The sequence below is a fragment of the Amphibalanus amphitrite genome, unplaced genomic scaffold (genome assembly GCF_019059575.1).
Source record: "Amphibalanus amphitrite isolate SeventyFive unplaced genomic scaffold, NRLGWU_Aamphi_draft 000653F_arrow, whole genome shotgun sequence".
Classification (NCBI taxonomy): Eukaryota; Metazoa; Arthropoda; class Thecostraca; order Balanomorpha; family Balanidae; genus Amphibalanus; species Amphibalanus amphitrite.
In genome coordinates, this window is record NW_024882147.1 from 259,418 (window position 1) to 274,718 (window position 15,301).

At 48.5% G+C, this 15,301-nt stretch overlaps 2 protein-coding genes across 4 annotated transcripts in view; one reads left to right on the top strand and one right to left on the bottom strand.

Moving 5' to 3' along the window:
* The first annotated feature begins 2,810 nt into the window (after positions 1–2,810).
* Positions 2,811–8,096, top strand: LOC122364045 (60S ribosomal protein L13-like). Of its 3 annotated transcripts, none has more exons than XM_043334080.1 (5): positions 2,811–2,849; positions 2,981–3,230; positions 6,566–6,739; positions 7,329–7,469; positions 7,938–8,096. In XM_043334080.1, exons 2-5 carry the CDS (start codon positions 2,988–2,990, stop codon positions 8,049–8,051), a joined length of 672 nt encoding a protein of 223 aa, XP_043190015.1. In that variant the 5' UTR covers positions 2,811–2,849; positions 2,981–2,987; the 3' UTR covers positions 8,052–8,096. The 3 variants fall into 3 exon arrangements, with proteins under 3 accessions (XP_043190015.1, XP_043190016.1, XP_043190017.1); XM_043334081.1 differs by lacking the exon at positions 2,811–2,849 and adding an exon at positions 2,868–2,897; XM_043334082.1 differs by lacking the exon at positions 2,811–2,849 and adding an exon at positions 2,869–2,887.
* Positions 8,097–10,190: 2,094 nt separating this feature from the next.
* Positions 10,191–15,301, bottom strand: part of LOC122364046 (junctophilin-1-like) — a 36,412-nt gene continuing 31,301 nt past the window's right edge. Inside the window, exons 7-9 of the mRNA XM_043334083.1 lie at positions 12,484–13,364; positions 11,721–11,924; positions 10,191–11,159 (exon numbers count right to left, since the gene is read on the bottom strand). Coding sequence (XP_043190018.1) covers positions 11,073–11,159; positions 11,721–11,924; positions 12,484–13,364 — 1,172 coding nt within the window. The 3' untranslated portion in view covers positions 10,191–11,072. The remainder of the gene's footprint in view (positions 11,160–11,720; positions 11,925–12,483; positions 13,365–15,301) is intronic.

Below are 15,301 nucleotides of genomic sequence, written 5' to 3' on the forward strand. Positions count from 1 at the left end.
AGCTAGGCGAGGCAGCCGGACATGGCCGTAGCATGCCGTGGCACTTGGCAGGGAGTCGGACTTGGCGGTGGCCGAAACCACTACCAACTCTGGAGCGCTACGGCAAAGACTTTACATAATGGCTAAACGGAATTGAGCCATATCGACCCAAACCCCTGTTCCGACGGCGTTCCGGGCCCAAATCTGGTATGTCTGAGTCGCTGGGGCAAAATGGACTTGATTGAGCCAAGCCAAATTGCTGGCTGGGACAGTGCTCAGAGACTTGTACGCTTATGCACCTAGGGCTATAGCTCCAGGCTATTTAGTCTTTGGGCAGGGGTGTCATTGCCGGGCTACGAACCAGTGGCGGCGCCACGAATTTTCGCCAGTGGGGGCAAGCTTGAGGTGACCCGACTGTTGTCTGATACGCCGATCTGCAAAATCCAATGAGCACCTTGCCCCTAGGTGTTGCCATTCAAAATGATTATGGTTTCAGGTTTCATGCATACCTACGTATTGAGCTTAACCAACCCCTGGCGAATATTTACGATATCTCGTGAACGCTTAGGGATAGAAAGACGAAACTTGCTGTACCCTATCCCCCATTAATTTGACATCTTTTGAAGCAAAACATTTGGACCTAGCCTCCTTGATAACGTCTCAGGGCCGATTTTTCTAGACTCCTGCACGACAAACTTCGACGTCACAGACGTGAACTTCAACCAGCTGCCAAAAAAAAGAGTTTTAGAGATGAAGATAAATTACGAGCACGGTTGTGTAGCATTTGACCTAGACAAAATGCTTAAGTAACTTTGGTGACCTGAGGTCAGAGGTCAGATCAACGACCCCGAGCTGGAGCAGGAGCTTAAGTGTTTTTTTTTTTCGAAAATAACTTCAACAAAAATGGTCATAGAGCTACGGCAGTGCTACCTTCGCATTCGTCTCGTCGAGACGCGTCGAATGACATATATATTAGGTCACGTTTTATGTTGGCCTCATGTGACCTCGAATGACCTATGGTTGACTTTGACACATGAAAGGTCGTTTGTGATGATTTCCTAGCCGCTGATCACGATTGACGTGAGCTGGGATCCATTCCGCTCTAAGCATTCATTTAGAGCCTCAGGATGGCAAAACATGTCTTAATTATTATACCTGACTTGAGTAAGTGAAACATCCTCTAGCAAGGATACTTTCTTGTGACTTTGACCTTGTAGCAGCCATGTAACGTAAGCTAAAGCACAAATAGGTAAAGCACTAAGCTTCAAAACAATTAGTACATCTCGGAATTTAGTATACAAGATATAAGAAAAAGTGCAAAGTTTGTGGTAAATTTTGAGCATGACCGTGACCTTGATTTTGAATGTTATGCACATCGTCGGAATCCCCAGACTCTCTTCTTTCGTTTAACATCCATTTTAGCCGGTTTTGTGCACCATGCCGTCCTCTGAAACACGTACTTTGAGACCAACACAAAAGTGCCGGTTTTTGCCTTTGACCTTGACTTCTGACCTTGAAAATTGACCTGACGCAGTAGCGGCGGAACACCATCAATCAAGACACTGCCGACTTTTGGTCCCATTCTTTCCATGCAACGCCCATAGGGCTAATGTTAAAATGCCAAAATCAAAGGGGGGCACGGTGCCCCGGTGCCCTCCCCGTTCCGCCACTTTTGACCTGGGGTCAAAAGTTTAGATGCTTTAGAATCTTATCGTAGATACCTTTCGTTTTGTACCATTTTTGTTTCCGTAGCTGCCTTATTTACGGTGTTAGACAGGTGGGGGGGGGGGGCTACCCCCGGGCTGCGGTGGTTGGGATTACCCCCCGGGCCCGGCCGGGTTAAGGTCGCGAGCAAATAAAACTATAAAACTAGATTGCGAGACACAAACCTGTGAAAGCGTTTTGTTGTTCGTTGAGATGTAAAATGGTGTATTCCTCAAAACAATAATTAGTACCTAGATCTTTTGTCCCGTAGCACTTATCTGTGCGATTCTTTCACACATGATTGATATACCAGAATAAATTCCATTAGGGCGACTCACATATATTTCCAGATTTCCAGGATATACATACCCTATCGCATTTTGTCATACCTCCCTGAGCTCAGTCTCAGTCTAAGGGTTCCCAAAAGAGGGTGATCTCTTCTCTGGCCGACTTTTGACAAACTGCCTCTCAACCTCCTCGAGGCCAAGCTCGAGGGCAGCCTTCTGGTGAATGAAAATGAGTAGGAGAATGAGTGGGAGTAGGAGATATGCGACAGACGGTCCGAGAACGAACGTTCTGTTGATGCACTTGATACGGGGACCGTCAAAAACAGGCGCACTATCATAACCGCCTATCATGAATGTTGCGCAGGTCTTCTGTTCCCTCTTTAACATCGGCCAAACTTTGTGGGGGCAAAAACATAGTCTTGCCCCCACGGCCTCCTGCCAGTGGGGGCAGTCTGCCCCCACTGCCCCCACGGTGGCGCCGCCCTTGCTACGAACCGCCATTGAGCAGGAATAAGCACGAGGGCTGGAAGAAGGGGTATTCGGCCGCACCCTAGGGCAATGTTTGAAGATAAGGCATCGGTATGGGGACCAAGTCCCTGGGAAAAAGTACGCATCTTCATCCTGATCTTGTGTCCTCCTGATGTTGAAGAGCGAAGGAATGAATGCCATTATTAAAATCTTAATTTAGTGGTCTACTGTCGATAATTATGAAAAAAAAATTATCTAAAAATTGTATGATTTATTTTTGATTCATATGAAATATGTAAGACATGAAATTCAAGCAATTTGCCGGCCAACTACAGAAATATTCTTAAAGAGAGTCTTGAGTGATGTTTTCTGCAAATGGCAACCCTGTCTTCCTTTCGCGTGTGTTTACGGGTGAGTGTGGTTGCATTTCGGACATATTTCGATAATTTGTGTTGTTAGGTGCTCTCTGTGTGGTTTCAGAGTGATTTATCAGCCAGGTTGAATAGTTTCATTGCGGCTTACTGTTATTTTTTATCTTCCAGTGTCACCATGGCGCCCAAAAGGAATAACGTGGTGCCAAACGGGCACTTCCACAAGAAGTGGCAGGAGCACGTTAAGTGCTGGTTCAATCAGCCTGCCCGGAAAATCAGGAGGCATGAGAAGCGTGTCGAGAAGGCCAGGAAAATGGCCCCCAGGCCTGCCAACAAGCTGAAGCCTGTAGTTCGCTGCCCCACATTCCGCTACAACACCAAGCAGAGGACTGGCCGTGGGTTCACTCTGGAGGAGCTGAAGGTATGTTTGTTTATGTGATAGATTTTTCTTCACTTGACTTGCACCATAATTGTTAAGCTGAAATTATTAAGACAAATATTGTACCATAGCCTCAATGTTATTATTTTTATGATTGCTCATTGATGTGCATTGTGCAATGATATTTGCGTGAATGGATTTGTAGAATAAGAGTAAAAGGAAAGAAAACCTTATAAATGCTTGTGAAAAGTGCGGTAAACTGGCCTTAAGAGGATGATGCACACAGACAGTCAAATCTCTCTTTTGCACCCTGGGCTCAAAATTGAATAAAAACCATACCATATTGTCACAAACCATGTATCAACCTAGAAAATTGTTCATACATTAATTCAATGCTAAATATAGGTACAATACAAGCCTAAATAAAAACCTTTTCTAACCTAACCTAACCTTACCTTCTAACCTACCAACCTACAACATAACCTACAACCTACCGGCATTGGTAGAGCAGATGTCACATGAAGGTTTTCCAACCAAGAAGAGGCGCTGTAGGTTTGTAGGTTGTAGGGTACCTAGGTTTGTAGATTGTAGGCTGTAGGTTAGGTCAGGTTAGGTTAGGTTTGTTTAGGTTTTGTTAGAAAGAAGTACCTCCAGGCATAGCGCCTCTCCTTGGTTGTAAAACCTTCTTGTGACATCTGCTCTACTAATACCCAACCTACAACCTTCCCTACAACCTAACCTCCAACCTAAATCTACTTACTTACCACATAACCCTATCTGACTCAACGAGCGGTTGGGTGTAACTTATAAATGTTTTGTGTAAAAAGTACCATAAATATATATATATGTGATCTTTTCTAGGTACCTTAGAAGGATGTGTTCTTTCTTTTCATTTTTTTTTAATTTCTTCAGTTTTTAAAGAGTGCAAAAGAGGGAAATGACCACACAGACAGTACTCAGATTGTGTAGGTCAAGGTGCTGGTTGGTATTGTTAGTCAAGTGTTAGATATGGTTAAGTGACAAGGTTAGGTAGAGGGATGTGTTGTATTTGATTGCTATTTGTGATAAGTTTGTTTATTGAGATTGTATGCTGTATGCATACCAGTTTTCACAGCTATTGTATTTTTGGCATGGGGACAGGTGCTTTTGTCAAATATTGTCAGTTTTATTTTCTTTGAACATTGACTTGAGTTTTGTAAGTTTGCTAGCAAGCCAGAGTATTGTGCTTTTACAGGCCATTGATATTAATTAGGCAGATGCTGCTTCAGCTTGCTTAGTTCTCAAGAGTCACTTATTATATTAAAAAATGTGGGGTATCTTATAACAGTTCCGTAAACCAGAGCAACTTTGTACCACTTTTTAGGTTTTTGTTGAATATCTTTTTTAATTGTTGTCCAATCTGGCTAGTTTTTTGCAAGGTGGAAGCTACAACCTTTGTCAACAGTTTGCTCTAGAGTAAAAGAATGCTAGCATCTTGAGTTATTTTATTTCTTTTATTGAACAAGTGGTCAAAGTTGTAGAGGGGTTTTACAACTTTGTACCACTGATTATAATCCTATTTTATTCAATGCTAACGAATAAAATGGTATTTTACAGAGCATCTTTGGTCCACATAAGTTCTTTTAAAAAATATCCTGACACACCAGGACTTCAACTGGCTGAAAACAATCACAGAAACACTGGTTTACAATGGGGCAGCAGATTCACAGTGAACGGCTGTTCCGGGCTTTAGAGTAAAATCACATGAGCACTCTGGCTTTTAAATGAGCGGCTGAGTAAGAACCACAAAACTCAGCACCTTCAGAAGTCACTTGACAGTTCTCTAACAAATGAAGGTGAATTGTCCACGGGTGCCAACCGGGATGGGAGGCTGGAGCTTGCGGATGACATCGCTGAATGAGTAGGTAAGAATATCATCATGCCTAGGCCACTTAAACCTATTACCAAACTGCTCCATGGCACAGATCATATTGGATCATATTGATCTAATATGATCCGTGCCAAAATCATATTGGATAGGTATGGAATACAACAGGCTGGGAAATAATCTGGATTTGGAGGGCTAAAAATGAAATATAGACGCAGCAGCATAACCAATCGACTATCAACATCAATAACTTCCAGCATTGACTGTCATAAATGACGAAAAAAGTATGCTATAGTGATGAGAAGCTTCCTAAGAATGATTTCCTGGTGGACCAAAGTTGTAGCATTTTGACGGAAAAAGTGCTTGCAACTTTGACCACCACCCATAAAAAATGACCATAAAAAGAAAATGGGGGTTTTCTTCCTCTAAGCCTTTGGAGAACTCATGTACTTACTGTCTAGATAGCCAGTGTCGCTCCAGTTCTTACCAGTTCCGCTCCTTACATCATCCTAGCAACTTCTGTTTTTTGCGCCAAAATCAAGGCTTTTATTATAAAAATTCTGCTGCTGTCAAGGTCACATAACAAAAGCAGGTCTGTTCACACATAGTTAGGGCACATATTGGGCTAAATTGCCTGCATGAAAAAATGTCCCAAATATTACTTTTTTAAAAAATCAGCAAAGTATCTTTTCCATGGTGGACCAAAGTTGCACCGATGGACCAAAGTTGCTCTGGTTTACGGTTTTCAGTGTTCCATTTTTCAGACTTTTTGGTGGCAAATCACACCTAATGGGGAAAATATTTTCATCCATAAAATATGAATGACCGACTTAACTTCATCTCTGAAAAGACTTTCATGTATTCCCAACAGCCAGTTAACATGTTACTTGACAGTTGATGCACCCACATCCTTTTGTTCCACACCCTGTCAAGATCCTGCAATGAAATCCTGGTTTCTCAGTTGGCATAAACATTGGCATTACACCATTTTGCAAAAATATTTCAGTTATTTACTTTCTTTTTTCTCATCCTAGAATTTTTTTCTTCATCGGCACACCCAACCAATATCCAATTTTAGAACACTGACAGTTTTTGCACTTTGTTTTTGGCTAAAGAGAGCAGTGCTGGCTTGAGACGGCACCAGTGATACCATGTCATAACTTTATGGCGAGGTGTTCTCCAGTTGCTCCTATTGAATGCGCACCAATGACCACTGCAGTCCAGGACAGGTGTCCTTAACCTCTAAAACATCATCAACACAACCCCCAAATCACCTTGAACAGGGCAACCTCGGCTGATTGTGTGCATGCTATAGCTAATTGCGTTTTTTTTAGATTTCCATGTAACTGTTAAGCATGCACTGAACATTCACCCTCAAGACAGATCAACATTGATTAATTCTGCACCATTAACACAGATCATATCAATGCTGGTAAGATTTAGTCGAGATACTGTCACGACGCGGTGTGATTTATTTGTGCGCGGATTCACGTGTACCTCTCGCCGACAGGCCGCCGGTATCCCCAAGAGGCTGGCGCCGACCATTGGCATCACGGTGGACCACCGACGCCGCAACAAGTCGGTCGAGGCCATGCAGGGCAACGTGCGCCGGCTCAAGGAGTACAAGAGCAAGCTGATCCTCTTCCCCAAGACGGCCAACAAGCCCAAGAAGGGAGACAGCTCGGTGAGTGGCGAGTACGCGCAGTATCATACTGCTGCAATTGAGGTGCTAGGCGTTTTTATCACATCAAGATAGTTTCCTTTCCTTTGGCTAACATAACAGCCTTGCTTTATTGCTGGTATATATGCTTCCGCGTTATTCGTTTTCTTTATTTGCCCTTGAGTCGGTATGTTTCCGTTTGTTTCTCTGTCGTCTTATCCTACTTATTACCTAGTAGATTTGCAATCGACGTAGTTAATTCGAGATCGTTTGATGCCCTTGTTCTTGACAATTAGCCGTTTTAAAAGCAGTTTTGAATGCGTTGCTTTCCTCGTGCTGTTTGCATAATGGTGGCATACGTGCTGGCCACCGGCCATATGCACACGTGCAACTTTATGGCCGAGTGCCAATTATGGATCTCTGCAGGATTATAATCAGACGCCAAAATTTATCTTGGCTGCTACAATCACAATGTTTGGGCATTCGTCATCAAGGTTTAAGTGCACGTCCGATGCTTGCCGTCTGAATTGGTGCAAGATGAACTCAGTAGTCGGTTCACCCAAAGTACAGTCAAACACATGTCATCTGACTCTGTTGCGCGTCTTGTCTGCAGGAGGAGGAGCTGAAGCTGGCCAGTCAGCTGAAGGGCAAGCTGATGCCGGTGCCGTCGCGGCGCTCCGGCAAGCTGCGCGTCACCTCGCGGGCCATCACCGAGGACGACCAGAAGTTCCAGGCCTTCAACACCCTCCGCAGGGTGAGTGACGGGATGTCGGCGGTGGTGCTGGTATGGGGGCTAGGCAACGGATACTACACTCGATGAACGGCTGCAGTCTTGTTGTCTTTTTTTTTTTGCTTATAAATATCTGTTTTGGATGCATGGTAAATTTATACAACACGAGGCTAATTAAGTTGCTCAGAATCTGATCGATATTGTGTTATTAAAGAAGTTCCATTTCTCGCGTTTCTATTTTTCTGGGGAGGGGAGGGAAGTGCATCTACCTCTCTAAGGAATTACGCATTATTGCCGACGGTTGTCCATAAAAGCGGACACGGCCTGCCCGTGTCGTGCTGTTTTGGCTCGCCCGCTGCTTACCGTCCTTACAGTCAGTAATGTCTGGTTATTCTATCTGTTCGCCGTCTGGTTCTATCTGTTCGCCCCTTTCCACCGCTGTCCGCCCCTCCCGCCGCCCGTGGCTGACCGGGCCGGTGTCTCGTGTTCCAGAGTCGCGCCACAGCGCGCATGTGGGGTCTCCGTGCCAAGCGCGCAAAGGAGGCGGCCGAGGATCAGGAGATCGCCGGAAAGGCAGCAGCCAAGAAGGCCGCCAAGGGCAAGTGATCACCGTGTCAGACCGTTGCGAACCAATACACCACCCGCCGTGGAGCCCTCAGTGTCTGACGGGGTGGGACTGGGGTAAGGGAGAGTGGAGACTGCTGGCGGGGGGTCGTTCTGTCACATGGAGGCGGGACACGGCGTATCTCCAACTAAAGGTGCGGGGAGGATGGGGAAGTTACATTAGGTGGCAGACTTCCACAGCGCGCTGGTTTATGAGCCGTACACACGACGTAACATACCACAGCAGAGCGGTCGTCAGCTGTACGGGTACGCGGGCTTGGTTGCAACAGCCGGTGGGGGCTCTGGGTCGTGCAACACGTCACGGCGGATATTGGCCCGTGATACGACTAAAGGGTAACACTTTTCGGCATGCCTGCCCCGTAGATCAGTTGGAAGAGCGTTGGACTAGCGGTAGCGGGGGCCCGGGCACGAGTCGCTCCTGCGCTCGATATATTAACCCGCGACCTGGTGGGGGGGGGGCTATTTTTTGCCCCCCTCCAGACTTTTCGATATATCTCCAGAACCGCTGCGCCGATCGTCACCAAACTTTCAGTACCCTCCCGGACAACAATTTTACACATTGTGACCAAAATTTTTTCCAAAGGCTATGATGGGTTGGCCGGAAATGACGTCAGAGTGACGTCATGTTCTGCCGTTTTCGGCCCAAAAAAGGGTTTCGCGGGAAGAGCTGTCAGGCCTATAGCTTTGCAAATACAGAAAAATGATAAAGACATAAAAGCTGTAGAATTGACAGGGCTACAAAACTGCTATCTCGGATTTTTGAAATTTTTGGATTTTGATCCCCAAAAATCAAAAAATAGATTTTTTGGATATAATAGTCGAAAAATCCAAAAAGTTTTTTGAATTTCGCAAAAACCGGAATATATGTGATAGTCCTTACCGCTTTCCATCCACATACCAAATTTGAGATTGATACCTCTTTTTTTGGCGAAGTTATAGCGAAAAAAAACTTCAAAATTGTTGACGTCAAATTTTCAAACTTAATTTTTAGCAATTCTAGACCCCGTAGCGCAAAACAAAGACCACCATTAGACTCCCCGTGACGAGCTGCATCGAATCAATACCCATTTTATGCAAAACTATCAACTTTAAAATTTGACCTTTTTTGGCCTGACCTTGACCTGACCTTGACCTGACCTTCACCAGAAAGTGACCTAAGCCGTACCTGATAGTCTTATAACCAACACCATTGAGTTCGAAATGAAAAATTGGCCATAAAACATGCATCACACAACCTTAGTAAAGTTGGGTTCATGTGACCTGACCTGTGACCCTTGGTGACCTGACCTGTGACCTGACCTGGTATTGTCAGTGACCTCTTATAGCAACATATCTACTAGGCAACTGACGCCCTATCGCTGATTCTCGACAAAATGCGTTTTCCTTGGTGTTATAGCGCATTCCCTAGAAGACCCGTGAACGGTGAAACATTTCATCTTTGACCTGACCTGTGACGTCATCGGTGACCCCGAGGTCAATAAAATTTGGGTTCCCTCGACAATTTTGACAGGCCTTTCGAACGCCGTTTGAATTTTGCGGATCCGTCCAGTAGTTTCGGAGATACGAGGGGGGGGGGGCAAAAAATAGCCCCCCCCCCACCAGGTCGCGTTATAAACAGACCCCACCAGGGCGCGGGTTAAACTCATAATAACACATCGTCACTCGCAGGCTTCAGCGTTGCGTGGCATGTTTTCCGTTGCGGACAAACTAGCTTCTCCCCATCCCTCCTGAAATGTCAGCAGACATTTTGTCAGCTAAATTATGTCGGTGGCTCATGCTATGGCCATTGGCCATAGGTCTACAGGAATTATATTATAACTTGCAAGATTTGTTGGACGCTATGTTGATAAGTACTAGTATGTTAGTTTGCCTGAATTATTATCGATCTGATTATGGATGGAAAACAAGAAAGGTCACATTCGTAGTCTCCTCTGAGTCCTCTCCACAGCTCCGTACCGATTGATATGTCGCCGATGTATGCGTTTGCTCATGAGCTGTAAGAAAGACACCATTAAATTGAATAGGTACTTCTCCGGAAAGTCGGGCCCCGTGTAGTAAATTTGGCGTGTGATCAACCACGCACACACTGACTCAAACCGTTCTGCCGGCCAAACTCGCCGCTGTCATGGGTTCGTGTTTATTGTAAGGGCGCAGTATCCTCGGAGCGGGCGGTGGGAAAAAGATTGCACACGCGCACGCGGCCCATATCACTCGGCCGCGTCTGCCGACTCCGAGTCATCAGACTCGAGCGGCTCGAGCGGCCGTCGGACCAGCGCCGCAAGTGTTACTGAGCATTGCTAGCGGCGGCTGCGTGCGCCGACGGCGTCACCTATATACCGACTGGTGCTGCCACCTATAGCGGTGATTTAGCCGGTCCGCTGCCCTGCGGTGTCGCAAGTCAGTCCAGTTCGTATCACAGGGAGAAGGCGCAGCAGCACCGGACTCGGTCAGATCCTCGGTGCTGAGACGAATCGAGAAGAGATATAGACGTGTGTAATATGTGTGCGAGGACGCAAAAACAGACGTCTCGAGGCATCACGACGGTATAAGCAGGGACGACTGGCAGAAAATCAGGAGCTGATCGAGAATGGACGCATAACCTGGGGCCGGATGTCAAGCGGAGAAAAAACAAACGAGTCCGGCGCAAAAGTGATCTCACTCTCGCACTGTCACTCTATAGTCTTGTAACACGCACTCACGCACTTCCTCCTCTTTGATTCGAACGCGGTAACAATACAAGAGGGGTATTCACAAGTAGCACTCTGGGCTGATAAACACTAATTTAGCGCGTTAAAAACAAGTTCAAAGGCACAGTATCGAGGTCCTTGAACCTGCATGAAAACGCTTCACTCGTTTTCGTTTCGTCAGTGTCTCCGTTTCAGTCCCCGAGAAGGCTTGGCTTCGTATAGAGGGAAGGCACGGATTGGTCGCTGGGTCGATGACGTCAGGCGCTCGCGGGCCAATCAGCACCGGGCGGGATGTGTGGCGTTGCAGGGCGCGTCGCTACGTAAGTAGCTTGATGAACAGCACCGCCAGGGAGATGTTGAGGACGATGACGGCCATGATGAGCCTCTGCCGCGACAGCCAATCCTGGCGAAACGGCGTGACCAGTCAGTCACCAGCCAGTCACCAGCCAGTCACCAGTCAGTCACCAGTCAGACACCAGTCAGTCACCAGTCAGACACCAGTCAGTCACCAGCCAGACACGCTCACCCAGTGGCGGATCCAGGGGGGGGGGGCAAAATGGGCATTTGCCCCTCTCAAACGGCGTAATTTTAACATTACGCCTATGGACGAGGCATGGAAAGAATCGATAAATTGTTATGGTTTGCCCCTCCCCCCCCCCAAAAAAAAAAAAACTCTGAGCTGGATCCGCCTCTGCGCTCACCGAGGATGAGGTTGGGCTCCACTTCAAACGGCTGTTTATTACTAGATCACCAATTTAGTAGTTACCTGTTCTGACCCTTTTTCTGTAAGCCAGGGATGATCAGTGATGAAGTGGAGCCCATGTGAAAATGATTTTAAAATGAATAACTGGCATCTACCCGTTACCGTAGAAATTGAAACGATTCCAGTGCACTATGTCCATTTATCCTCCCCACTCCCCAGTCAAGACCCTTTCCACCTGGCAGACCTCCCACAGCAACTGACCTTGACCTTTGGATTGACCACGTAGAGGAGCGGGTTGGCCCGGTACATTTCCGCCTCGGCTGCCTGGCGTCGCACATCCTCACGACGGTGCGCGGCCAGCATGTTGGCCTCCTCTCGTGGCATGACACGCGCCTTCACTGGTAGTGCGGAGGCGTCCGGTAGCGACTTCTTCCGCTGCAGGGTGCCGCTCGACGACAGCGACGGCTGGCGGACAAACCGAGAACTAATCATACAGGTGCCAGGGATGTGGCGAAAGATTCACACACGGAGCGACTGAATGTCCAGTCAGGCTCTGTTCGGTCAATTAGATGGGTGAAATCAAACGAGAACGGATGGGGCGTATATGACATCAATAGCTCATCAATTGTGTTCGAAATATGAGCCAAAAGATGCTTCGGTTGTGCTCCTGGCGCAGTTGTCAGCAGAAGTGACTGTCCAGTGTCCAATGGCTACTGACCGTGCCTGTACACTGGCTACGGGTCGTGACTTTTAAGAGGTTGTCGAGGGGCTAATGAACGTGGCTGTCGAGCGGCTACTGACTATGCTCTGTTCCGTTTCAAGCCTGCGGCCGAAGTGCCCTGCTGATTGCTGAAGGCAGGGTGTGATTTCTGTGTATACGACTCTCATTACAGACGCAAATTTTTGAGCGGAAGAGCGATCTGCCGAAGAAACTCCAACCGCAAGCTTGATGTGGAACAGAGTATAGTAATGTGTCTACTAATGCGAGGGGTTGTTCACTGGCTAGTGGCTACTGGCTACTGACCGTGGCTCCGCGGCGCGCCGTCGGCCCGGCGGTGACGGTACTCTCGGTGCGTTTAACGCCGCTCCCTCCGGCGGGCGGAGTCAGCAGCCGGGCCGCCTCCTCGGGTGTGTTCGGGATGAAGAGGCCGCCGGTGACCTCCTGGTCGGCCAGGTTAGGCAGCGTCTGTCGCCGGCCGCCCACCGGCACCTCCTCCGGCTCGGGCGGCTCGGGCGCGCCCGGCGGCGGCCGCGAGTTGCCGCGCACGCGCGCCACCAGGTCGGGCGGCAGGCGCACCGGCGGCGGCTCCGGCTGCGGCGTCTGACGCGCCGATCGGCTGAACCGGTCTACGGACACGTCCCGGCTCGGCGGCCGCCGGTAGTGGTCGAAATGATCGTTCATGGCCGCCTGGAACTGTCCGCCGCCGCCGGCCGACGGGCCCCGCGAGCTGGCGCGCGTCGGCCGAGAGCCGGCCCGTGCCAGCATCCTGCCGCGCGGCCGCCCGTCGGCGCTGTCCGCCGCCGCCGGTGACGACGGGCCGCCGTCGAGCGCAGCGTCCCCGTTGAGTCGGTGATCGGCAAGCGTCGTGGCGGAGAGGTCGTTCTCTTCCGTCTGATGAGGGGGCGTCATGTGCGCCAGGGGTGACACGGAGAGCGGCGCCGGGTGTGGCACGGTCACCGGACCAGGGATCGGCGGCAGCTCGCGCTCCGAGTCCCCGCTGTCCTCTGCGCTCAGGCCCGGCGGCAGGCCGTTGGGCGGCGGCTGCTCCTCGCCGCGCGGCCGCACATACAGCGAGCGCGACCTCTGGTGCAGCGAGTTCTCGTCGCGCGCCTTGGGAGGGGCGAGTGTGTTCATGTTGGCGGCGCCGCCGCGTGCCTCCAGCCGGGAGCGGACCACGTCAGACCCTGCCAACGGCGGAAAGGGAGGTCAGAAGAACGCTGGGGGTGATCAGACGGGCTGGGCAGTCAGACGAACGGGGATCAGGCGAACTGGAGATTAAACACGAGTGCTGGGGGAGGTCAGACCAAAAGGGGACAGTCAACAAGTTGATACGATTGGAGAAATAGAGAGAGAGAGAGTGGAGACATGCCACATGAAAATACCTACGCGCTAACACGAATTGCTACCCGGCTTGTTCATGGAATTGTTTTCTCAAGTCAACTGTAAGGGGAACGAACTCTTTTTGCCGCCACATTTGCGCGACGAATTATGATTTCCAGTCTCTTGCACACGCGCTGCTTTCATCTCACATCCGCATTGCTTCCATTCATCTCACATCCGGGTTCTATTACTCTCTGCGGGAGCTGCCGGGGATTAAAAAATAATTCCGGAGTGCTTGCTGCCTTCCCGCAACTTCACCGAACCACCGTCGTTCGACATGCCCAGAACTCTGGGGTCGGTGAACCCACGCTGTAAGTACAAACTGGCGCACACATACAGCCATTAGGCAGCAGGCCAGCCAGCCGTGCCACTGCCACAAGGGCGGCGCCACCGTGGGGGCAGTGGGGGCAGACTGCCCCCACTGGCAGGAGGCCGTGGGGGCAAGACTATGTTTTTGCCCCCACAAAATTTGGCTGATGTTGAAAAGGGAACAGAAGACCGGTGCAACATTCATGATAGGCGGTTAATAACATAATAGTACGCCGTTCGTTCTCGGACCGTCTGTCGCATATCTCCTACTCCCACTCATTCTTCTACTCTTTTTCATTTGCACCAGAAGGCTGCCCTCGAGCTTGACCTCGAGGAGGTTGAGAGACAGCTTGTCAAAAGTCGGCCAGAGAAGAGATCTTTTGGGAAACCTTAGACTGAGACTGAGCTCAGGAAGGTATGACAAAATGTGATGGGTATGTATATCCGGGTTATCTGGAAATGTGTGTGGGTCGCCCTAATGGAGCTTATTCTGGTATCAATCGTGTGTGAGAGAATCGCACATATACATACGTACTACGGGAAAAAAGAGAACTAGGTACCTACTAACTATTGTTTGGAGGAATACACCATTTTACATCTCAACGAACAACATAACGTTTTCACAGGTTTGTGTCTCGCAATCTAGTTTTATAGTTTTATTTGCTCGCGACCTTTTAACCCAGCCGGGCCCGGGGGTAATCCCAACCACCGCAGCCCGGGGGTAGCCCCCTCCCCCCCCCCCACCTGTCTAACTCCGTAAATAAGACAGCTACGTAAACAAAAATGGTACCAAATGAAAGATATCTACGAGAAGATTCTTAAAGCCCCTAAACCTTTTGACCTCAGGTAAATTTTTAAGGCCAGAAGTCAATGTCAAAGGCAAAAACCGGCACTTTTGTATAGTGGTCTCAAAGTACGTGTTCCAGAGGACGGCATGGTTCATAAAACCGGCTAAAATGCAGATGTTAAACGAAAGACGAGAGTCTGGAATTCCTATGATGTGCATAACATTCAAATTCGAGGTCACGGTCATGCTCAAAATTGGCCACAAACTTTGCACATTTTCTCATACTTTTTCTCTTTCACTTATTCAAGTCAGGCATAATACCTATATTAAGACACGTTTTGCCATCCTGAGGCTCTAAACGAATGCTTACGCTTAGAGCAAAATGGATGCCAGAATCGTGATCAGCGGCTACGAAATAATCACAAACGACCTTTCATGTGTCAAAGTCAACCAAAGGTCATTCGAGGTCACATGAGGTCAACATAAAACTTGACCTTTTCAAAACAATGTATATGTCATTCGACGCGACTCGACGAGACGAATGCGAAGATACCACTGCCGTAGCTCTAGGACCATCATTTTTGTTGAAGTTATTTGCGAAAAAACTAAAGCCCCAGCTCGGGGTCGTTGACCTGATCTCTGACC